At 41.8% G+C, this 26,337-nt stretch overlaps 1 protein-coding gene across 1 annotated transcript in view; it reads right to left on the minus strand.

The window, feature by feature from the left end:
* Positions 1-26,337, minus strand: part of LOC108505860 (protein BEAN1-like) — a 52,703-nt gene that overhangs the window by 16,678 nt on the left and 9,688 nt on the right. Inside the window, 2 exon segments of the mRNA XM_017832268.1 lie at positions 905-1,046; positions 4,249-4,458. Coding sequence (XP_017687757.1) covers positions 905-1,046; positions 4,249-4,458 — 352 coding nt within the window.

Raw genomic sequence — 26,337 nt, forward strand, 5'->3', positions numbered from 1 at the left:
GAAATCTGTTCTCAGAGTCTCAGTTTGTTCCCAGAAATCTGGCCTGGTGCCCACTCAAACTGTTGCTTGGTGTCAGCTGGCTGCCTTTTATTAGTAAAGACTTGTGGGTGTGGGTCCAAAAACCAGTCTGCATTTTAAAGTGGATTTATATGAATTTCCACAAATATAGATGCTAGGCTCAGAATAATTTTTCACATGTGAGCTTTCTGCTAAAATATTTACACCATATCTAAAAGCCCATTTATTATAATATGACTCAGTAATACATAAAGGGTTGCTTGTAGACCATGCATAGAATAAAAAAGCAGAGACCTATATATTGTGGGTTCATACTGCTGACTTGCTCTGTATCACATATAAAAGCGGTTAAAAAAGGGCTGATTTTACAATGTATTAACTACAAACAGTCTGCTTAAAAAGAGATTAAAAAAGAAAGAAGGGGGCTGTTCAACCATTGTTTGTAAGACACAGCACTACAAAAACTTGCTGTTGTTTTTTTCTGTTTCCTCTGATCTGAACACTCTCAAGGTCAGTAATAAATATGACATGAAAGTTCTTGGAAAAAGTATGTATTTTTCCCCTGGCAAAACTTTCACTTGTAAATTCATTTCTTTCAAAGAAAGGTGTTCGCAAGTAATTCTACTTGAGTGTTTCATTACTATGTCATCAATATGTTAAATTTTAATGTGGATATCACTAAATGAGAACTGTACATGTCTTTAGTAAAGATGTATTCTGCTAAGGAAAAGTTGAACTTATAGTAAAAAAATCCTGAAGTCTCTCTGCATTTGGATTTTGTGTGACCTGAATTTTTGTACTGGGCGTAGGTCTAGCAGTTTTATTTTCTTTAAAAGGCTTTGCAAGTGCAAGGTTATAACACTCAGAATATCAGGAGAGTGCTTACCGTGGAGGTGGGTCAGGGTACATCATGTTGACCTGAGAAAGTATGTCCAGGTAGGAACCAAAGTCACAAGCCTGGGGAAACTCCTCGGTGCAGGAGGATCTCAGCTCTCCAGAAGAGCCACCATGGGAGAAGCCATCTGGAGCTGCAAAACAAGCAATTCATATTTGCTGCTCTTTCCTTCCCTGGTGGATTCCCTGTCACTGTTTATAACACTGCCATGAGCTTGTCACTTTTGTATAAACGTTTATCTGGGTAAGGGAATGACATCTCTGCTTCAGGAATAAAATTTAAAGTCCAAAAGAAGTGAAATGCAAACTAGTGTTTGATGAAGGGGTTGCTGAAGTTTCCGGGGGTTGCACACATGGAAATCCTGACCATTCCATGAGGGTTTTCCAAGCAGGGGTAGGCTTTTGATTGCAGCTATGTGTCTTGAGAAAATGCTGTTCTCAATAAAAAACATGGACAAAAATGGGAAAAGCTGGAAAATAGTAGAGAAAAATCATCTTGCTGCTGCTCCAGGGCTTTCTTGAGGCTTCCACACAAGAGCTTCACAGCTCCAACTAACAACACAGAAACAAGTCTAACACAGAAAAGAGCACTGACTTCTTAGGATTTATGGAGCAGCTCCACACTTGGGTAGTGTGGCACAATTTAGTTTAAGACTATTCTTTTGGATATCTCTGAAAAGATGCTTTCCTTTTTCCATTCCTCTAGCACTGTTATTGCTAACAAGCAGTTTGAAAATTGCCCTGTATATTTTTGCCTGCTTTCAGGGTTTATTGGAACTGAAAATACTGGAGCAGTAGATTTAAATGTAGTGATTTAATCTTAGTGGTCATTATTTTATCATGCCAAAATATTGCTGTTCATGGGTGAAAGAGTAACCCCAATTTAACCATTTATTCCTGCTGAAAATAAGGAACAATGGATGTTACCAGAATAGTAGGCATTAGTTTTCTGGATTTTGTTGTTTCATTTTTCCCTCTGTAATTGTCTATGGGAGTTTGCATTTCACTTCTTTTGGATTCTAAATTTCATTCCCAAATAGAGAGGTTAATCCCTTACCTGGATAAATGTTTCTGGAAAAGCCAAAAATAGCTATTCCTAGCTCCAAGTGGACAAACTGATCGTAGGAAATGTGTCCATTAGACACAAAAATTCCTGATCCAGACAATTAAATGAAGTCCAATTGATGTACCTCAGAAAATAAGATTTAAGCTAATGTGTTTTTATCTTGCTCTCTATTATTGTCTTTTCTATATAAACACCACAGCAATATGCAAAAAACTGCACTCACAACAAACAGCAGGTAGAGGAGCCTGGCCACAGAGGATGTAATTGTTGATGTTCCACCATTTATAATATGAATTTCTAAAAGGTGGACTTACAAAGTAACTTTGTAACTGTTTTTTTTTTCCCCTAAAGAGAAATAATCTGATTCTGTCATAAAATGGCTTTTAGCTTCTGGTCAGCAAACCCAGAAGGAGTCAAAAATATAACTCTACAATTAACTCCTTGATAATCCCAAAACTTCTTAAAGATTTTTCTTGTTGTTTCGGGGGCTTTTTTTCTTTATTTGGGTAGGTGGTTTTTTTGTTTGTTTGTTTTGGGGTTTCTTGGGTGTAGGGAGTAGGATCTGGGACCTTTTTGACTCTGTAATGATGATGACGACCATTGTATGAGGATGACTCTGGTAATGACATTTATGTCATCAACTATGATGCTTGCAATGCCATTTTGGTGCCCTGTTTTTCTGTTTATATCCAGTTATTAATTTTTGTGGTCAGAAAAACAACATTTTCCCAGTCATTGATGTAGATTGGTGCACAAACTGAAAACAGTTCTGGCTTTCCAACATAGAAATGACATCACACGCTACGCCCCGGCTATGAAGGCATGTGAAAATGCAACAAAGAAATCTGATACCATATCAAGGGGAAATGATCTGTTTAGGACCTGCTGTGGGCACTGGCCTGGGTTATGTTAACCATGAACTGTGGGAACACAGTCCCAGCACCATTAAACTGCAAGGCTGCCTGTGACCTCCATACCCTATTTTTTATGGGTTTTAATTTTATTTTTTATACCTTGCACAGTGGATTTTTGTTGGATTCAAAAAATATTAATTCTGCAGAGAAGAATTTGAGCAGTCTCTGCAAAATGCCATGAGCTATGAAAGCTGGGGAAAAACCCTTTTTAGTAACTTCATCACTGTGGATTCTTCCTGCCTCCTCCTGCACAATGGAAGAGACTCCTTGCATGATGTTATCACATGCCCTGCCCAAGCCAGAGAGACCTTACCCTGAGTTGATCAACCTATGCAGAAGACCCATTGTGTTTTCTCTCTCCTTTTGTGTTACCTGTCCCCCCTATAAAATCTCCCAAGTTAAAGTGGGTTTTTCCCATGAGGTAATTCCTAAGACCCCAAGGATGTGTTAACCCGGGTTTTTCCCTTATCTCATCTTTGTGAAACCCCCCAATTTTAATACCACGAATATGTAGAACCCCCTGTTGAATATGTAAACCCTGAACCCTTTAAATATGAGGTTGTGAATCCAATAAACCATTCCAGTTTTCATAGAATCACAGAATCATAGAATCATAGAATCAGCCGGGTTGGAAGGGACCTCTGAGATCATCAAGTCCAACCCTTGATCCAACCCTGCCGTGGTTCCCAGCCCGTGGCACTGATGCCACATCCAGTCCGTCCTTAAACACCTCCAGGGATGGAGAATCCACCACTTCCCTGGGCAGCCCATTCCAATGGCTGAGCACCCTCTCTGGAAAGAAATTCTTTCTAATCTCCAACCTACCCCTCCCCTGGCACAGCTGAAGACCCAGCCCTCTTGTCTTGCTGATGGTTGCCTGGGAGCAGAGCCCGACCCCCCCCCGGCTCCCCCCTCCTGTCAGGGAGTTGCAGAGAGTGAGGAGGTCTCCCCTGAGCCTCCTCTTCTCCAGGCTGAGCCCCCCCAGCTCCCTCAGCCTCTCCTCACAGCACTTGTGCTCCAGTCCCTTCCCCAGCCTCGTTGCTCTCCTCTGGACCTGCTCCAGCCCCTCCATGTCCTTCCTGAGCTGAGGGCCCAGAGCTGGACACAGCACTCCAGGGGTGGCCTCACCAGCGCTGAGTCCAGGGCAGGAATCACTGCCCTGGCCCTGTTGGCCACCCTGTTCCTGAGCCAGGCCAGGATCCATTGGCCCTCTTGGCCCCCTGGGCACACTCTGGCTCCTGTTCAGCTCCCTGTCGATCCAAACTCCCCTGGGACCGTCTTATCTTCACTGCTCCCCGCAGGTTTTTGCCCCCAGCAGCGGGCTGTCCCCGCGGTCGGTCCCTGTTTGTCACTCACCGTCCCCAGCCCCCGGGCCGGGCCGGGGGTGCCGCAGCCGCCCGTCCCTGCGCAGGCCGCCCACCACGATGGTGGCACAGGACAGGGACAGCACCAGCCCGATCACCACCCCCGCCACCAGCAGCGGGGAAACCAGCAGGCTGGAGTCGCTGCCGCTCTCTCCATAGCCGGGGAATTCGCCGCTCGAGCCGCTCCTGTTGGAGGGAAGCGCTGCACAGAGAGACAGGAGGGGTCAGTCGGGGGGAGAGGGAATCACACGCGGGGCCAAAGCCCTACAGAGCCTGAGACAGACCCACTGGATCAATTCGTGTTCTCAGGGAAAACCCCTTTATTAAACTGATTTCTGGACTGTCAGTAGCTGACTGCAGGAGTGTCCCTGTTATTAGAGAATATCCTGCTGGAGCCAGTGGAGTATGGTCCATAATTTTTATGGCTTCTCCCTGGCAAAATTCTTTGTACCATGAATTGAACGATGCTGAAAGAACCTAAGTGCACATGGAGGAATGTGCAAATCCCAAAATTTGAGCTCCAAGCAGAACAGAGGAATTCCACGTTGTTAAAGGTGGGAAAAACTCCAATATATATATAATTTTATTATTTAAATTCAATAATAAATCTGCTTAAGAGAGAATAGCTCCAGTAATTTATTCCCAAGTCAAATACCCTTTTGAGATAAGCTACAGAGAGAGTATCAGAAGTTAAACTGGAAGTTTTCCTTAGAGAATCAACCAGTGATATGTGTGAATTAATTGCCTACAGATGTATTTATGGGGGATTGCAATGCTAAGGGAGGGGAGGTAAATGGTAGAAATTATGTGAAAAAGGATTCAGGATCTAAGCAGATAAAATATCCCCCCACACCCCCCCCCAAATTAAAAGGAAATCTCCCATTTCCTGCTCAGGATCGGACAATCAGACTTATTGATAAATTCCTGGAGGTGCCTGTGTACCAAGACTGGGTGTTGAATATGGCCTGGATATACTTTTGTGTCAGGCTTTTTGTCATTTGAACAGATAAAGAATTTGTTTCCTACAGAAACCAAGGGCAACAAAATTTTCTAGAAGCACTTGACCATTGGCTGAGGAACTTTATAAGCAATTAAGACACAGCCAAGAAATGTGCTGAGTTTTTACCAAGTATTTTATACCAAAAGAGAAAACCGAGTTCTTTGAAAATTTAACTGATGCTGTAGCATTAAATCAAGAGGTTATGGACAGCTGAGCTCCTTAATAGTGTTAGTGCAAAGAGATTAGGGGTAGGGGATATGTTTGAGGGGGAGATTCTGCTGATCTTGAGCTAGCCCTTGAGCTAGAACTTAACTTCCTCAAACTTTACAAAATTCTGACCATGCCACTCCTTTGTACATTTTTTAGCTCTCTCTCTTGGTAATATGTCCAACAAGTGTGCAATCTTGCTGGCTATCAAAACCCTTATTTATTCATATTTTTGCAAATTCTGTCTTTGAAATATGCAAATATCACAGCAGTGACAATTTAAATCCCAGTGGTGGGGGACTGACACCTGAACTGAAAGTACTGGCAGGTAATTTATTGGGAACTTTGGCTGACTTGCAAAGGTGAAATAAAGATGGACTTTGTTGCCAGCCTGCTGAGAAATGAGCCTGGGGTGGGAGGTGGCCCCGTGCACTATCATTTCAATTTGAAGTCAAATAGTGCTGAAATGGAGATGGTCATAAACTTCTGTCAGTGGGAATGAAAAGAGGCTTCAGTGAGAAAAACATAGAGGCTGAAGTGAGTGCTCTCAGATCTTTTAAAGCTTGGGAGAGATACTAAATGATCCTCTAAATAGGAAAAGGGGCTGTCTAAGGAACAGAAGAGTAGACTAGATGGGTTTTTTTCAGTTGTGTATGGAAGCAAGCTGGTATCTTAACACATTGACCCTTTGGGACATTCCTGTGGTGCCACCCAGTGTGAGCACTGATATTTGGACCTATTTTGCTTTATAGCAAGCTCTGTAATGCACAGTGACTTCAGATAGGAAGTCCTCTGTCGTGTGCTCTGCACTAGTGCTCGAGGTGCTGTGCTTTATTTCAAGACACACCATTTATCTACCACATTCTCAGGGCTTCCTCAACTGTCCAAAAATCTTGTCTATTTTATCTCTTGCTTCTCACCACCATGACTGCAAATTGTAAACAATACATGCATAAATACTTTATATCTAATCCTCTAAATATTAATTATATGGGATGCACAAACTATTGCTTTTATCCAGTGATGGGAGCTGTGTAACTACCTGGACATGGGCACAAATGGAACATGGCTGAGAGAACACTTAATTTAGAGTGAAGACTAGTGGAAAATTGCCCACAAACTATCCACTCAGTGTCAGACAATAAATTATCAGTCTGCAGAATCCCTTAAATGGCACATTATATTATTTTATTCAGTGCTGCTGCATCTCAACAGAGCAGTTGTAAATGACTCCACTTAACTGAAAGAGGTGTAGCACAACTTGACTTTTTTTTTTGTATATTGTACTTTCTTGTTCCCATTAACCTGTCTTTAAAGGGAGACTTGTGATCCCTTTCTAACTCAGCCCCAAGTGATGTGGAAGTGTCAGTTGGTCACATCCTGGCAGAGTGAAATATCTTGGTATGTAGATGTGTCCTGGGAGCTCAGTTCACCCAAGATACAGACATTCTTCCTCAGTGGCTTTTACCTCCTATGTCCCAGAAGAGAAAGAAAGGAAAATCTCTCCATTATGAAATAGTTGAGTTTGGGATTGGTGGTGTGTTGTTTTGTTTCTTTTTTTTTCCCCCAAAGGCACAGCAGAGGCTGTCGTGGTATCTGTGATGGATTTTCTTTGTACCCTTTAAATACCAGAGATAATTTTAAGGCTGGATCCTACTAAGATAACCAAAAATCTTCCCCTGGTTTACAATCTGTCATGGTCTGGAGCTGTGTCAGGGCAGGCTCAGGTTGGATCTCAGCCAAAGGTTCTTCCCCCAGAGGCTGGTTGGGCACTGCCCAGGCTCCCCAGGGCAGTGGGCACAGCCCCAAGGCTGCCAGAGCTCCAGGAGGGTTTGGATGATCCTCTGGGGCACAGGGGGTGACTCCTGGGGATGGGCCTGTGCAGGGTTTAATGTTGAACTCAATGATCCTTGTGAGTCCTTTCCAACTCAGCACATTCTGGGATTCTGTGATATTAATAAGGATGATAATTCATGTTAGGACTGGTGGAGAAGATGAGACACGGAGGGGTTGTGTTTACCAGACTGAAATGTGCAGGAACAGCTCCTGAAGAAGGGCTGGTGAGTTGTACTGGAAGGATTTTTTGTGCAGAATCATCCACCTCTTCACCCCATCATCCTCAGACACTTCTTGCCTGAGGACAGGGTGGCCTTGGTGATGATGTGCTGAGCTGGAGCTGAAGCACATGGACAGAAGGTGGTGTCACATGGACACCCTGGGTTAGTACAGGCTGTTTGGGGATGGTGATCTAACACTCCTATTACCTTGAAATACACTGTATTAACAAAGTGAACAGGACTGGAAATGAGTAGGGGGAAGGTCAGTTTAGGATAATGCACAGTACCCCCTGATTTTTAAATAATCACAACAAAGCATCTCAAAGCCTGAAACAATTTAAAGCACGTTCCTGATGTTTTTATTATTTAAATCCCTGGTTGGACAGTGCTGGAATGTGCAGTCTCTTCCTCAAGGGAGCTGAGTGATAGATGTCAGGAAGGAGCTGACAGTTCCCAGCGAGGCCCACAGATACACTAAATTAGTGGAATTAACCATGATTTTGTTGATTGTGCCTTTATGAACAGTTCTTGTTCAAAGATGATTTAGTCTGGCCAAGAGTGCCCGGTTGGATGGTGCACTTGCTGCTGCCCTGGGGCACAAGACTGGCACTGCTGATGCTCTGCTCCTTGCTGTAGCTGCCAGACAGGAGCTCTCAAAAGGAGTAAGGGAGGGGTAGGACAAAAACAAGCTGAAAAAGGGTTTGGATCACAGGTGGTGGCTTTGTCCAGAGCATCCCCACAGCAAGGGAGAGAGGGGCGTTACTCAAGTCATTGAATGCAAAGGCCCCATAGGAGATAAATCTTTCATTAAAAAAAAGCCTCTGTTGGATTCAAAGCTGTTCCATTGGATCCTGAGAAGGGTTGAAACCTCACTTAGGCTTAAATTCCAGGCTGTGATCTGCTTATGGGAGCCAAAAGAAGTGATCATCATGACAAGAACAGGGAAGGCTATTTTGTATATGGTATTTATCTTATTCACTTGTGGCAAAGTTGGGAAAATGAGTGGATGACTGGAATAGTCTGGGAAATGTCCTCTCTGTAAATCAGTCTTGCAGACATACAAATACTATGGGGAAAGGAATTTTCAACCCAGGAGGCCCAGGAGCCTGTTTAATTCTCTCACACTGCTCTCACACACAGTTCTCCTGTAGGCTTTTCTGATTTCCACACAGAAAATTAAACCGCCTCTTCAGCTACAGTTGATATTCAATAGTAACTGTGTAGGGATTGCTTCAAACTTTTATCTCAGTGAGGCTTGTCTCTTGGAAAGGTACTTAGTAGTTATTTGAGAAAGTTGATTAATAAATAAATTTTTGCTGTCAGTTGCTGTATCAGTGACATTTTAACAGTTTCCCTAAACAGATGATATTAATTATTATCTCTAAATTTGCAGTAAAACTCTTCCTATATAAATGTTGAACTAGTCTTGACTGATTATTGCTCTTGTGGGAGATACTTCAGCATAATCCAAACCCATATGAATTCAACTAACCAGGCAGGACCCAGGAATGCAGACTAAGTTTCTCTACAGCTCACATTGTCTCTTTTCTTTTTCACTGTGTATTTATGTCCTAATCAGAATTAAATATTTTCACTGATTAATAGTAGAAAATCAAAACCTTATTCATACTGAGACTGTGTCCTAGGGGTGATTCAGCTTTGTCTGATGCCTGCTGCTTAAAGTGAATTTGGAGCACACTTGCAGGTACAAAAGCTGCCCATGACATTGAGAAGCTCCTCTGAGGCAGAAAGTGTGGCCTCTCCTCTGAGGTCGCTGCCTCTGCCTTTTATCACCTCTGCTGGCTATCAGATAATGGCCTTTTCTCTTCTTGCATTGACATCCTTATTATGGAGCCAGAATGAGCGAGATTGGATCACCAGCAGCCTGCAAATTGAGAATGTCAGGAGCAAAGAGAATGTGGCTGCATAAGGGCTCAGGAAATAAATCTTTTCAGATGGTGTGGTTTAGGGCATTATGTTGATGTCACAGCAGCTTGTATGGCTGCTGTTTCAAATTAACAGGAAAAATCTTCCAATTTTCATATCCATTGGCTATGTTACCAACACTGATAAATACCACTGCAGAGAAACAAATCACCCTGGAAGTATAACAGCCCACTTTCTGATGGACAAGATATTTTCCCCCTATTTTCTCATATTCAAAGTACTTTGAACTAATACAGTTTTATAAGCAGGACTCAAACCAATTCCTTTCCTAAGGAACTCTGTATTAAGCCTTAGAAATTAAAATGATGAGAATCCTCTTTTACCCATTAAAGGGTAAAATAACTCAGATCCAACTCAGGATGGAAGTGACTTGACCAGGAAAAAGGCAATAAATTTTTTCTTTTATTGTGAGAAACTCTGGTTTTTTTGGCATGTAAGCTTCTCATGTAGAATTTTGGGAAAAAATATAGCCATAGTAATTTTTCTTAAGATTTAAAAAAAATATAATTGGCAAATAACTGTATATTTTACCTTGGCAATCTGTCTGCTTGAACTGTGATCTTGATGTCTCATGTCTTTAGGAGGCTGAGCTCTGTCTGAACTGTATCTAATGTGACCAAAAGTTGACACTCATGGAATTTGGAGGAATGACTGATGTTTACTGCTTAGAGAATACTGACAACTCAAATACTGATGTAACTGGTTGTGTAAGGCATGGGCTGCTAAGATAGAAAACTCTTAAATGGTGGAATCCTCAGATCTTCCTTTAAGAGCTGGGATCATATGTGATATATCTCAGGTTTTCTTTCAAGGTGATGTGAATTTTTAAAATTAATTAAAATGGTTTGCAGTGCTGTTCTGCACTCCCACATGAATTATGGTGATGATGTTGCAGAGTACACAGAGCCTGGAGAATAACTTACATTATCATTTGTATCTGTAAAAGCTACAACAGTATCTGCCTGCATAAATCAAGGGGTTTTCTTGTGTCATTAAGAAGTGATTTAATACCCTCAGATTCCATCTGAATAGGAATAGGGTTTCTGCTTAGACAGCTGCAGGAATGTCAATAATAGCAAACCAGATATTGATTCCTGGGACAGTTTCAATCACCTGGTTTCTTTTTTGCTAAAAGAGACACTGAAATTCAAGGGCACTGAAGGATCTGTAGAAATTAAATACTCAAACGTTACTATTCACAAAAATAGGGGGGAAATCCCTATTGCTTATTGTAGAAAACCCATTTGGTGAAAGAGTTGGTGAATGGGAGTGTATTTATCTTTGTCTGGCAGAGCTGGATCAGCCCCAAAAGGGGACAACACTCACCCCAGTGAGGGGGCAGAAAAAGTGCCTCCCCCAGCTGATGGGCAATGGGGTTTCTCCTGAAGTAGCAAAACGTTCTGCTGCCTAATAAGTTCATTTTATAGGTTCCACATAGTTCCTTCTCCTAAACAATATGGTGTTGGCTGCTCTTTCATTTGAGGTGGCAGAGAAAGGACTTTAAAAGCAAACATAACCCCACATCCCAATGTGGACTTTCAGGAAGTGCATTTATTCACCTCTCTCAATATAAGCTGCAATGTGTATATTGTATTTTGAACAGAAAATGTAGTTTCCACTTCAAGGCCAGTTTCCCCATGGGGGTAACATCATCTCTGGCAGCTGGGAAGTCAGAAGAGGGCCTGAGCTGGCCCCAAACACATTTGTTCTATGAAGGGCTGATATTTAGACACCCTGAGAATCATCTCTGTGTGCTTCAACATATCCCTCCCTGGGAGTCGAAAGTCTAGGCTGCAGGTACTCCTCCCTAGTCCTCAAACAAAGCTATCTATTATAAAATAAAAGGTGATTTTAAAAAGGGAATATTTCTAATGGCAACAGAAATTCAGTGTGCATTGCTCTGCATTGCAACTAAGTGAGATTGAGTAAGAATAATAATGGAAAAAGCAGAGTAAGGCTGGAACAGGATCTTGGGCTTTTCCTGTGAGCAAAATGTTTCTGAAACTATACTCCATTTAAAAACTTACATGTTATGGGACAGCTGATTAACTTTTGAATCCAAAGGCTTTGTAAATCCCTTTGTAATGATCAGTGTTGTGTGTAGATTAGAATCCCTGCAATGCCAACAGAGCACCCTGGACAATGTCTGACCCTGGAACACCGACTGGGTTTAAGGCTTGTTAGTTTTTGTGGCCGTTTAAACAAAACGGGGCCAGAAAATGGTTCAGTCCCAGAAAGTAAGTGTGCCCTGCGTGGCTGGTTCTAATAAAACTATCTAAATGAAAGCTCTTTTAGGGATACTGCCTGGAAGTATCCAGGGATACCATCCAGCTCCCACCTTCTTAAAGTTCAATCTGTGTTAAATGTCACTAACTGTTGTTCTTCTGTTAATAGTCATAGTGGAAATGTGTGTTAAATTGTTCCCATTCTCTCCAATGCAGAGGAAAAAAAAGAGAATTTTTGAGCAAAGATATGGGATTCTTGGTGGAGAAACTAGAATCTAGGCTGATGTAAAATTCCCTTCTATACCCCTTCAAATGCATGGGTAGATCCATGAAGAGAGATATGAACAACTTCAAAACAGAAAGGGGAATAATTTCTGTTCCTGGTTGTCCTGATCACACATGACTGCAGAGAGATTTTAATCTACATATTTGCTAAGAGCAATTGCTGATTAACAGAAAGGAATAAAAAAAAATATGGAGTTCTTTCTTCTGTTTCCTCTTACCTGCCTTAATTATTCATTTTAACTGTGTGCTGGCAGATCAGGGTTATTTGTCAGGTGCTAAATGAGACTGAGAGGATCCATGTGGTGCAGCCAGTTAAGGTGCTTCAATCCAAACCAGCTAAACATCTTCCCTACCCAAAGGAAATCTTGTGTCACAGGAGAACCCAGAATGTCCTTCAATGTAGAGAGTTCACAGCAGAATTTATCACCATCTAAAAGAACTGATAAATTTAAATTTGTGGACTAATAACTGCTTGAAATGGTTTGATGTGCTGCTGCTTCAGTTCTGGGGTGAACAGAGGGAGCTCTTCATTTTCTGGTGCATGAACGGCCAGATTTAGAGAAATCCAATGAGGAAATTTTATATTCTTTGCATGAGTAGACAATGAATTTTTTTGGTGAAGGAACTGAGAGCATGAAAAATAGCTCCTAATTTATATGACACAGTAGAAATGCAGTGTGTGAGCTGCAGAAAAGTGAATGGTATTTTGAAAATGTTTGTTTGTGGAAGGGATGTTGCACTGAAAGTAAAAAAAAAGGGGAAATGGTGCTCAGAAAATACAGAAACCTTGAACATCAATGGCTTAAGGCAAGAGCAGTGCAATGACAGATTACTGAGATTTCAACAAAAATAAGTTTAGAAAAGGTGGTTGTTTTCTGTTTAAAGCCTCTTGTTCTTTAGTGTAAGCATGAACTCCTGATGGTTATGGTAACTGGAAAGGGATTAGTAAAAAAGCTGAGATGAGCCTCATATTAATTATTAAAAAGCTAACAGTCAGCATTGATCTACTGCAGAGAAGTGAACTCAGAATTACCCTATTGCCTCAAAGCAATGTTTAAATCTATGTTACCTCTGAGAAAGAGCTGTTCACCTGCTGCTCTGAATTATAAAAACATGAACTGCAGAGGGTGTCCTGAATAAAACTGTACTGGCAAAAATGCTGCATGGCAATGGAAAGTGGATATTTTTTGATTGTTTTAATTATTTATGTTTTTGAAAAAATCCAAAGTGCCCACTGTGCCAAAGCTTGGGGAAAACCATGGAATGGGAAAGGTTTGAAATCTCTGCATGACTCACATAGTTCCTGGAACTCCTCATTCTTTTCTGGTGCATAACAAGGTGTCTTCTGAGGGGTCTCAACCAAAGTGGGGGTGTCTGGAAAATGCTCCAGCCTTGTGTTCATGGCCTGGAGAAGGGAGAGGTCCTGTCTCCCACTGTAAATGGGTAATGGAAAGTGGTTTGAAATTATTTGTGGTGTTTTGGTTTTGGTTGATGGTTTCTGTGGTTTGATTTTTTTTGTTTGTTTGTGGTTTTGGTTTCTGTTTGTTGGGGTTGGTTTGTTTGCCTTTTTTGGCTACTGAAGATAAAGGGACAGATTGCAATTTTTACTAAGGAAGGTATAACTATGCAACAATAAATCCTGTTTGAACCCCTGCTGCCTTCTTAATGGCTTTGCACTGGTATTAATTGGAGAAATGTCCTGGAAATGTTAAGGATAACCTCTGTTTTCTAGAGCTACCTCTACAGGTTTATGATGGTCAGCCCGTCCATGTTGTGCTACCACAATTTGTTTTAAAGGCTGTACTGGACAGCATTTAGTGCAGGGACTTTTCCTTTGGATCCTCTGCTCTCCCTTGAGCTGCCAGCATGGGAGACAGGAACTATCCTGCTGCTTGGATTATTAAAATAACCGACGGATTCATATTTACTGGCTCATTTGTTAATACTATCTTGTTAAGTCCTTCTGGGAATGAGATCAGAGATTTTTCCAAGTATCAGCTGCTGCATAGTTTCCTAAAATGCCAGATTTTAGGGCTGGGACAAGGAAGAGAGTGTTGATGATAAAAGAGATGGCCTAGATGCTGACAGTACACCTGACTGGGTTGGGGTGGGAAACATTGTTGTTTCAGAGGGTTTTTTGCTTCAGAGAGTCACTGCTCCTGCTCATCTCCTGTGTTGTTTGGAGATAAACACTTCCTGAGGAGAGACTGGGGGTGGCCTAACAATGTGTTATTCCTCATGTTGCCCTTTGTCAGTGTTTCATTATTTTGCTTTATATTCCTTAAAAATTGGGAGATGTAAGTCACATTCCTGTACTGTCTTTGAGTGTTTTTTACTCTGATTAACTCCTTTCTCCAAAAATTAGGATGTTCCATTATACCTGTCTCATTTTATCATCAAGTAAACTGTCCTTCTTGTTAGTTCATATTCCACAGAAATATTTCCAGAATGGGGGTCCTGTAGCACTTTGTGAAGCCTGTGCTTTCTCCTATATCCAGTGTGGTATTTGGAGCAAGAAAACCTTTGGAGCCCAACAAAAGCCTGGATACAGTGGACTGAACTCACTGTATCTCATTGATTAATCTCTCTTGTATTTTCACTGACTGATCTCTCTGATTCTGCACCAGTTATTTACTTCTAAATATTTCTGCTGTACTGTCTGGTACACTACATTCCCAGCATTGAGAATCAGGATTCCTTCAGCAAAGGATATGTGAAAAAGAGGTAGCTGCCAAGCACAGGGATACACTCTTTATTCTCACGGTATTAAACTAGTTTCAAGGAAGGGAAATGCATCTGTGCACTGCTGACACTGAGCCAGCAGCTTCAGTGTGAGGGAGCAGAGAGAACAGTGATATTTGTAATCCCCTGCTCAATGCAAATAAGTTCTGTGTCTCTCTTCTGGAGTTTGTTTCCCTGAGTCAGCAGAGTTCATTTACATTTTGGTGCCATCTACAAGAATTTTGCCAACACAGCTTATTACTGCAAACATTGTGTCAGCTCTGACATTTCCCTGGGCTGGGAGAATCCCTGGAGTGGCTGTGTTTGTTCTGAGCAAGGCTTGGAGGCTCCCAGGGAGCAGTGAAGCCTTCACCCCTCCTGCCCTCACCCTCTGCAGCACCACCCCCTGAGCGTGCCACCACAATGCCTTATGGCCTCTTGTGGTGTGAATAAACACCTTTCCCACAACTGTTTTATTCTGGAAGCAGGACTGGGACCTGGGGCAGACACAGGGTTGGTCCCCAGGCCTGGTTCCCAGAGCAAGATGCACAAACAAGTGCACTGATACGAGGTGGGAGAGCCCCGATGTGGTGATAGGGCTCACCCAGGGACACCGAGCAGATCCAGCCCTTGGACAGCAGGAATTCCACTGTAATCCAGCACTCCTGGGCCAGACAACTGAATCCATGGGAAACAAAGGCTATCCCTGTCACTACATTAAAAGGATGCTTTAATTTGCAGCAAAGAATCTTTCCCCCCCCCTAAAAGTTAGGACAGTGCCAGTTCCAGAGGTTGGGAAGGAATCAGTGCATTAGGCAGGAGCATTATTTAAGTCAGACCCAGAACTCTTTAGTCTTTCCCATCTCCCTGCTTTGTGCATTTCTCTGGCTCTCCCAGGCAGCAGGATTGAGGTGATTACTTCTCCTTCTCTCCTCAGAGAGAGAGCGTCATCAGGGTTTCTTTTGTTTATAAACACCGTTTCCTAGTTCTGTGAATTACTGTTGTGTGCAAGGTTCACCAGTGATGCTCAGTTAGACAGATCAGAATATTTTGCTGTCTACCACTACCTATATTTTCCTCCTACCCTGCTTATGTATTTAAATATAATCTGCATTTATTTGTCATTATTCTCTCAAGCCTAGGAGGTATAAATATTCTCTTGCAGTGTAGTGATAGCAACAAGTTTCTTCTGTTCTCCACTGAGATGGAACAAACCACATTATTTCAGTTATGACTCAAGGCAATTTGAATTTAGGATTTCAAGGAGCCTTTATGCCCCCTGGCCCTGCTGACTGTTTTCTATTCTCTCTGTATTTTTCCTTTCATTCTCAATTTCCACTGACTCACGTTTCATAAAGCCAACATGCCAAAAAATGGATTCTGCTCTTTGTTTATAAAGAGACTGTGGACAAAGAAGTCGGGCTCAGTTCAGGAAGGGGCTTGTGTGCACAGTTTACACACTGTAGTTTCATTCTTGATTTCATTCCTACAAAATTTTCAAATCCAGGAGATGCATATTCTAAAACTGTCATGTGTTTACCTATTTACATTGCAGGAGGGTATTTTGCCTCACTGATGGGCCTCTCTTGTTGTTTTGGAAGTTTATATTATAGAAGTGTTGAAATAAAAATTACTGAAATGTTTCAAAATAGCTTTTTCTGAAATTCATAGACTTCATATAACAGAGGAAGGAAAAGGCACATCAAGGTAACTCTTTTAACTAGAAGAGCTCCTTTTCTGAATTTGGGGGTTTATGGAACAGCCTTTGGCAGCTGCCTTGATAGAAACTTCCCTTTTAAACCTTGGCTTCTCTTCCTGTAAAAATATTCACAGAAATATGTTAATGTATTTCAAAATATAAGAGCACCACTGATCATTTCTCACCATGAAACTGGTCATTCTTTATATCCTGTCAGATAATTTCCTGTCATTACCTCTACCTTGGAAACAGTTGTATTCAGCAGAACTGAGCATTTTCTAAGTTCACAGGTCATCGGCAGAATGACTGTCCCACTGCTGGAGGAGCTGGCATTGGTGTCTGTGCTTGACAGTCCTGTTTTAAGGTTCCTCATTTCCATTAGTTATTGCTGGAGTCTCCAGCTGGGAGGCAAAGGGGGCCAGGCTTTCATTTCACATTTACTGTGGGCCACAATTCTGTGCTTAGTTGTTATTTTCTAAACCCTTTATTCTTTTTAGCTAGGTGCTTATGAAAAGAAAAGTTGTCAAATTAGAGATGCACAACATGGATAAAAGTTCTGCTCTAATTAACAATTACTTGGGGGCTATTGCAGTTATGGCCATTGTTCATGTCTGCTTTCAGGAGCTGGGAGTGCATCAGCGGGATTCTCTATATCAGGCAAGATTAACACATAGTGACACTCAGCAGGCAGTACAATGTACATTAAATAAAACTTAATGCCAACAAAGAGGAAAAATATACTGAATAAACACAGCAGTACTGGAAGAAGCAGCCTTCCAAATTTATCCTTAGAAAGGATAAGTAAAAGTTGTAAGAGAACAGGGTACTGCTGTTGTTAGTTTTGGTAATCCAGACTTAGGTAATATATGAAATTTGTAACAAGCCCAGCAACAGCATTTTCGTTTGGGTGCATTTTATTGTAGCAGAGGAAGAGCTGACAGTGACTGTAATACCAAGCTAAATTCTCCTACTAAACACTGACAGATTCCATGAATGCTCCAAAGAACTGAAACTTCTCTGAAGGTCAAAGCATCTCCTTGCAACTGAGCAAGTAATGAAGAAATAAGACTAACAAGCAGCACTGAATTCAGAGCTACAGAGATTTTTTAAAATACCATTACAACAAATAATTTGATGTCTTAAGAACTTTGAATTAGTCATCAAGATTATAAGACCTGATTTACTGAGCTGCCCCTAAATTGGATGCTGATGGGTTTTTTCCCTTTCACCCCCCTCCCTTTATCCTTTTTGGGATCCTTAGTGCTTTTCCTAATAGACAATCTTATATTATAAGGAATATAAGCAATATCATTTTGTTACTTCAAGGGTGTCCTGGGTGCCTCTAATAAAGCAATTTCAAAGCTGACAAGTACAGTTACTTTCATTTTGAGGTGAAGAAGGGATGTTAAAGGAGGCTGAAATGACTCAGGAGGAGGTTGGCAGACACAGGACAGTCTGGGGCTCTTGAGTTTCATTCTTTCCTGTCAGACTGTGCCTCTGACAAGCCTTCCATTTCTGTTTCCTTAAAAGATTGCTTAAAACCATGTTTCCCATGTATTCCAGTGGTCCATAACAGTATCACACAGATTAAGAGTATTCATCCATTTTGGATCTTCACTTTGGATCTTATTTTGGCAATCCCTGCATTCTCCATCTCCCATTTGGGGAGTAAAGGAGAGCCTGGATGCACCCACAGGGCAGATTCGACCTCTGTGGAATCCCCTTCCTGAGTCCCTGCCTGTCTGACCCCCTGGGTACACAAACCTGGCAGAGGGTCCCTGTGCCTGCCCCAGTCTGTTTGCAGGGACTGGGAGAGGCTGGGACACAAACCTGTGAGAGGATTGTGCAATGGCACATTCCTTTCTTCAGTTGGAATAACTTTAAAAGTGCAGCTAATGGAATGAATGGAAACAAAGAATGCAGCCATTATAATAAATGTTACAATCTTAAATATTCCAAGCTGTTACATTGATGGAATAGGAGTGTAAATAACAGTACCTTGCCTCTCCTGCAATCTGCTTTTCTGGCAAGAACTGTCCAAAAAAATCCAAGTCTGGATAGTGTTTATAGTTACCCCTATGGTTATGTTGCTGTCCTGGCTGACTCTAGGCAGGATTACCTAGAGGGGATTTACCAGAGGCAGGATTATATCTGTGACTTTACATAAAGCTGCCTAGAGAGTGATGGGGGTCATCAATCCAAGTGGATTGATTACTAGAGAGGAGATCTGTGGGATACAGCTCTTGGAACAAAGAGAAACCTCCTGTCAATGTGAGTCTTAGGTAAAATCTTCGGGGCAGAGTTAAGTTTTTGTGCAGTGTTTAATTACTTTAATAATCAGATGAGAAGTACCAAGTGATATAAAAGACAATTTCCTTGTTCTGAAAGCCTCCAGTCATAACCCTTGGAACGGAGAGCAATGATTCCACAGGTTATGATTGTCTTTGGCTTCAGTGGGGCAGGTTCCTTGGTGCCCATGAAAATGGGTGATTAAATCTGAAGCAGAATTCTACCCTTTCATATAACTTCCTCATGGTGTCAGGACAGTTTCTAGATAAATAAAACAGCCTTAAAAAACCCCAAACTAAATGATTGGCTAGAGGACTGGAAAAAGAGTAGATGAAGGCAAGTACATCTTAAGTGATACAACTCAACACTGTTTTTCCACATATGTTTTCTGTATTTTCTGAAAAATATATGGTTAAGCCTAGAGCAAAGATTATACATTTGATTTCCTCTCAGAGCAAGGGAAATAGTAGCTTTTTTCCTCAACTGGAACAAATCCATGCATTGCTTCTCAGGGCAGCTTTCCCTGGGTACGAGCAGTACAATGCTTTTGTTGAGTCTTACCAGTGGTTCTACTTCTGATCCAAGAGGATTTAACAGCCAAAAATCACCCTCAGCCAAGAGAGGAGAGAACAAGGAGGATAAAGGGGGAGAAGGAGAGAGGAAGGAAGACACAAGACTGTGTTTTTGTCATGTTGTGATTCTGGTTAACTGATACAAAAAGGAATGGAAAAATATATTCACACTTGCAATGCACTTTAAATAGATCCTGTTCCTGCCCATTAGGCTGAATTTCATGGTAGCTGAACATTAAATGCAATACTTTTAAATTCAGGGTTTTGCTTCCTAAGTGCTGAAATTAAGCTCTCAGATTAGGCTAAGGATGTAACTCTTTTGTCTCTGAAAGAAAAGGCAGCTATGCAGGGTGAGAATTAACTAAATTCCAGGGGCTTATCCTACACTATGGAATTTATATACTTTATTTTTTTTCTCCATTAAGGCAGAGAGCTGTGTCTGTGTGTGTGTGTGCACACATCATCAGTTGGCAAGCACATCCTGTGAGCTGTGTAGGAATCATCTCTCTGAAGGCACAAATATATCTTGTCAGGCTGTTGTTGATTACTGGGATGCAAAAAACAGCCTTTTAGGAATATCAGAGCTCAACATACTGACTGGGACTGCTATTTTAATTATATTCCCATAATGCCATGCTTGGGAAGCCGGATGTGTGGGGTGCTACAAAGAGAAAAAAGATTCCCTCCTCCCACATTCTTCTTGTTTCATCCTCCACTTGTTCGGGCTCTTCCTGCCAGACTGGCTTGTGGCAATAGCACAGAGGTTTTCCATCTTGTAGCAATATGCTAAACATATGATGGAAATCTTTCCTGGGATACAGCCTCATTGGGAGGTCCCTCTTACTCTTAATAGACACTGTGGATGTTCATTTTGAGGACCCAAGTTTCAACTTTTTCCCCTTCCCTTCCCACCCCACCCCACCCCACAGTGGGCCACAAGAGATTCCCTGAGCTCTGGGATAGGAAAACTGGTGTTGAAAATAAAGCTGAGAAAGAGCTGCCTGTTTTGGTTCTTCCCTTTCCTGGGTGTTTATTTCTGAACTCCTTTCTTGGCCTCTTTTTTCCTTTGCCCTTTTCCTCTCGGAGGTGGTGCCTGGCAGTCCCTCAGGATAAATGAGTGCTGACCTCTCTGGAACAGGGAGCTCCTGCTGCAGACACCACTGGAGCTGATTTTGTAAATGCTGGAACAAAAGGTTCTCATTTTCTTCCCTCCCAACGCCTGAGTAAGTGAATCCAGGATATTGGGTTAGGCATTAACGACACTGAGCAGGAGGTATTGGAGAGTCATTTCCCTTTCCCTCTGCCCCTGCGGCTGAAGTGCTGCCAGTGTTTAAGGGAGCAGACCTCGCACATCCCCTGCGTGAGTGGCAGATCCAAAAGCCCCTGGAGGGGAGGCACATGCACAGTGAGCACACAACAGGCTGAGGAACTTGCCCATTATTCCTCTGTTTAAAAAAAAAGACTTTTTGGTTTTAAACCCGCACAGAGCACAAACTTCCCTGCTTTTGGATTCTGTATTTTGAATTTGTGGTTTAGTTTAAAGGCCTGAATACTCACACCACAGCTGCCAGTTTAAACCCAGGTACCATCAGAGAGGATCTAGTGCAGTACAAAGCAAACCCCACCATACTTCTCTGATGCATTTTTAAGAACTGATGGGAATGTTTGACCAGTTTTCAGATTGATTCGGATAACTTTTTGGGGGCAATAGGGAAGACATTCCTTCATTTTAGTTTGGTGGATATATTTTTTTCTTTTTGGTGACTCTTCTGTTGTGTTAATTGACAGCTGAGACTGAAATGCTGTTTTATTCCAGCTTTGCCAAATGAAGTTTTGTGTGATCAGCTTCCCTGGGAATCCCTCTACAGCCCAAGTCCATCAAAAATTCCACGGTCTCAAAAGCCAGATTTGCTTGGGAGTAGAAACAATTAAGCACCTAAGTCGTGCCTGTAGGTATTTGCTGGGGGTGAACTGTGCAGCTTTTCAGAAGCACCTGTAAATGTTCTCATTTTCCAGTTTCCTGCATGTTGATGTGTGTTTGAAAGCAAAATTACTGTCCAGGTTTTTCAACACAGTTCCAAAAGACAGGTGAGTTCTTTGAGGTGTGTATGCTGCATGATCACTAGTTGCCAAACACAAATTCTGTATTTGCTGCTGTTCCACCTTTAGTAAAAGATAGTTGTGTTTCTAGAAAGCCAGAGGTGGGGGAAGGAGCAGAGCAAAATGGCACAATAAAGCATGTTATCGGCATTGGAAGTCTTTTTGGACCTTGATAAATATTCCAGATAATGAATTTAAGAACCAGACCTCTGCACACCATGTGACTGCATCACCAGCTGCTTGGCAATGTAATTAATTGATTCCATCCCAGAATTGCTTTGCTAATTGGATGGAAAGCAGTCTGGTGTGCAGTACTGGGAGGGTTCATTTCCTGGCCTGCTGAGTGCTGTGCAGTGTTTGTGTGTTCAATCCTTCCATCAGGAGCAGGGATTGTGACCCCCACAGCACTTATGGACACTTCCACCTGCACACAGAACAGCACATGGGCTTTCTCTACTCACACACTTCTGGGCTGAGCAGGTAATCTCAAGCCTGCTTGCTCTGGGTCAAGCTTTAAACAAGAGCAGATAATTGTGAAGATCTCCTTAATGACAGTTTTTCCCTTTTCCTATTTGCTACTCCCCCCATAACTCTTGAGGATCACACAAATCTTCCTAATAAGCTGCTGGGAAAATCTGAGGAGCTGATTCAAGCTCCTCTTCAAATATAAAGTTGTCCTTCCTGGTTGGTAATGAAGAACTTTGACAAGGGTTGTTTTCACAGAGAGCTCAGTGGTGAGACATGACTTTACTCTGTTATTTTTTTTTAATGCTGAAATTACTTGTTTGTAACACAGTAAAAATGGCAATTTTAACTATCTATGCACCGTTTTACACTATGATTTTTTATGAGAATTATAAACCTCCAGCCCAATGGAAATTAATTTCAAAACATTTGTTTAGCATCCACTGAGGCATTTCTAGTCAAGCAATACCACATTTCATGGCAGAAATTTGGACTTTTGTTTGGGTATAAAAAACCCCTAAACAACAGCTGCTTTTCCCTGCTCTTTCCCAGTTAATTCACCATAACTGCAGGCAGTAAAAGGCCCTAATGCACCCCAGGCATGTGCATTCGGACATACACAGACCAGGGAGGCCACTGCTGAACAGCAGCACTGGGACTTAGAAAATATTGCATCAGTTTAAAGTGACTTCAAGCCACTTATCAAAAGATTCTTACGTTTTGAAATAATAATATGCAAGTAAATTTCTTAAAAAAAAATGTATATTCCCAGTTTTATATATATATAATCCTTTTCAGTCAAAAAAAAGGTGACAATTCCCATGTCTCTGAAAACATCAGATTTAGTAAACAACAATCTTATGCCATAGGTCTATTTGCATTTTTAATCAGTTTTTTAAGCAGCATGACAAGTTGTCCAAGGACACACAAAGTAATGGATAGGTTATATGATTGAGACAAGCTTTGAAGATGTCTATTGATAATGACTGAACAGAAAAACATGCAATAATGGAAATATATTTCCTTCTTGCTACCTGGTTTTTATTCTGTGTGGGTTTCATATGAAGTAGATGAAGCTTTTCTTGGTCAAAATGAAAAGACAATTAAATTTCTGAATTGATTAGTCATGAACTGTAAAGTAAATGCAACAAATTTAAGACAAGAAAGCAAAATGGTAATACCTAAACTCCTGATATTTTCATTCATGCTTTGTGGCTCAAGGGTGGGGTAATTTAGAGGACTGTTGCCCTCAGTGGGCAGCACCATGTGCTTGGGTCCTACCAGGAAATTCTGAGATGATCAGGCTGAAATAGTCTGAATGAACCAAGGTACTTTCTAATCAATTGACTAAATGTTTAGATGTCAGAATTACAAAAGCAGACAGTCAGAAATAAGACAAATAAATGATTCCAGTGCAGTGTCTCTATCCTGCACACAGATAGATACACACACACAGATGTATCTTAATAAATAAGATACACAAAAATTTCTATATGTACACACCACCTTATACACATTGTATAATGTGACCTATAGATTAGTCATAGTGGTGGGTGTTTTTATGCAGAAACACTTTTTTCATGTGCTCATTTAGCCACAGTCATGACTTCCTAACGCCAGTACAACTGCCTGTGGAAATCAGCCTGTCAGCTTTGGAATTCCACCAGCTCTGCCCCTGCCCTGTATCCCTGGGAGCAGTGCTGTTGTGGGCAGTCTGGGACTGAAGGAATCACTGCAGTGATTCTGGGCAGGTTTTCTGTGGCTGCTGACCTTTAACAGGCCTTGCTGTATTTCAGCCAGACCCGCTCAGAGGGAGGTGTGCTGGCACCGCCCGGGCTGAAATGATTCTGTGCCTGTGCAGGGACAGATGTTGGTGCTCTCTGGATGACACTCAGCTCTCAGGTTCATTTGTGAAGAGTCAGTCTGTGAAGACTGAAGATCATCAGTAGTTTCACTGAAAAATAATGATTTTCCCTCCAGGCAATTTCTGAGCTGTGTGCACATCTGTAACCATTGCAAATGGTCTGGTGGGTTTGTGTTTTGAACTCTTAACTACTGTAACTTGTTCAGAGCAAACCTGGCACTATTTGCCTCTATTTTGTCAGCTGTCATTGTTGTAGTTTTTTGACAGCTTTGCATTTACTAAAAAATATATTTTTACGTATGTTAAGAAGTGTGTTACTACTCACTACTTTATGCACAGCTTTACAGAGGTGCAGAACATAATGCAGACTTATAGAATCACAGAATGGTTTAGGTTGGAAAGGACCTTAAAACTCATCTCATTCCACACCCTGCAATGGGAACACCTTCCACTAGCCCAGGTTGCTCCAGGCTCCATCCAGCCTGACAATATGCAAAGCAAATTCATTAAATGTTTTCATGGGATCCTGGCAAAGTGCAAGCTCATCAAAACTGATGTGTCCCCACTAAACCTTCCACAGCCACACCCGGTATGTTTTCTCAGAGGAAAACACCAAGCCCCGTGTTCAGCTGTAATCTCTGCTGATTAGATTAGGAATTAAGAGTGTAAGAATCCGAGGTCCCGCCTAAATTCAGGTTCTGTGTGTCCTCCTATGCATTTTCACTGTAGCCCTTCTGAATTCTCAGTTAAAAACTCTCAATCATTTGTGCTCCATGGATCTGACCCTTCTAAAACAGAAGAATCCTTCTCTATTTAATGGCCTGTGGTCAGTTCTGCGGGATGCTGGTGTTGTGTGAGGGTTTGAAATGTGGATCCCGGGAGGTGGTTCCTCCAGGGATGCTTGTTAGGGCCTGCTGCCTGCACTGGGCATATTTCAGAGGGCTTTACTTTGGATTTTTACCTCCGTGATTCTGAATGCCCATTCGAGGATGGAGAGTATTGGGCTCACTCCTGAACCTCATTTTTGGTTTACTTTCCTCTGAAGTGTCTTAACGGAGCTGTCATTCTGCTCTCCCTGTTTTACCTTCTGGTCCTTTTACAAAACTGAGACTAAATTCTGGGTACAATGTTGTGTTAACTATAATCAGCAATTCTCCAAGTGTTTCTGGCAACTAATTAGTGCCAGCAGGGTGTGATAAATCCTTTTGTAGGGGTAGAATTGAGGTCTAAAAGTAATTTGTCCTCAGATTTTGCTGGTTACAAAATGAGTATGTTAAAAGGGGAGTTTCATGGTTAAAACTGTAGGTTGACATGAACACATAAATGTAAGAAGCCCAAAGTAGGAATTGAATATTTTGAGGATGTTAGATAACAAAATTTGGTAGTAAACAGCAGCTGCTGAGACCACAACACACTTGTGTTCATTGAAATCTCCAAACACATCTTTAGACTCCTTTGCAACACGTCTGGACCTAAAACAATTGGCCAAAATTGTCTGCACTGCTTATAAAAAGTACCTTTAAATGCACTGGATGTCCCTGACCTGACAGTAATTCTTCTCTTTCCCCTGCCTGAGCAAGACTTCAATCAGCTGGCAGGGTGATTATTCACATTAACACCTCCAGATGCAGTGCCCAGCCAGCAGCCCCTGCTCTGCAGAGCTGCCAGTGTCTAATTGTTTATGCCAATGGCAACTGAATTTCTGAGGCTTTCTTCCCTCTCCCCACTCAGCTGGCATTTCAGAGCAGTAGCCTTCTTAATACATTATATTAATGCATCCTGAGCTTTACCAAATCTTCCATCACCACTGCTGCCTGAACCACCTATTCTCCTTGAAATCAGCATGCAGCAAAAATGATTTAGACATATGAAAAAATAAACCTCTAAGTAGCCAGGTTCTTGCAAGAGCAAAACCAGATCAAATCTAATGTTCAAAACAGTATAATTGCTACAAATATTGGTTTGGTGAGCAAATGGATTTGCATTGATGGGATGTCGTGTCAGGATTTAGGGAAGTGAAGGGTAACTCACTCGAGCACTGTGAGTTTGTTGGACATGTGGTCTCTGCCTTGTAGTGACAGCACAGCCAGTGTGAGAGAGGGTCTGTCACCACACTGCACTTCTGTTTGACACAGCAGAGTGCTCAGTTCATCTGAAAGGAGGAGAAACAATAGATGACTGGGTAACAGGCAATTACTTCCTGAGCAACAAAGCCATGTCTCCTGAAAGTCAGTCTTCCTGCATCTGAAAGCCCTGCGTGGATGACAACACTCTCTTTTCTTTGTCAGACATGAAAAGAGCCTCAGACTGAAACAAACATTTCCTATCCCGTTGTTGCTGTCATTTAAGCTCCAGACAGACGAGGTGTAGGTGAAGCACAACAAAGAAATCACGGGGGTATTGTGCCTCTGAGCCTGCTGGCTGCCTTACATGCTTTAACATCGAGATTTAACATCCATCTAAACAATCCATCCTTGCCCCAGTTTAACACACAAAATGGGCAAATGAGAGGAAAAAAAGAGATCCGTTATCTTGCATAGGTTTATGCAAGATAACCCTAACCCTAACCCTAACCCTAACCCTAAACCCTAACCCTAAACCCCTAAACCTAACCCTAACCCTAACCCTAACCCTAAACCCTAACCCTAAA

The sequence above is a fragment of the Lepidothrix coronata genome, unplaced genomic scaffold (genome assembly GCF_001604755.1).
Source record: "Lepidothrix coronata isolate B3197 unplaced genomic scaffold, Lepidothrix_coronata-1.0 Scaffold200, whole genome shotgun sequence".
In the NCBI taxonomy this organism is placed as follows: Eukaryota; Metazoa; Chordata; class Aves; order Passeriformes; family Pipridae; genus Lepidothrix; species Lepidothrix coronata.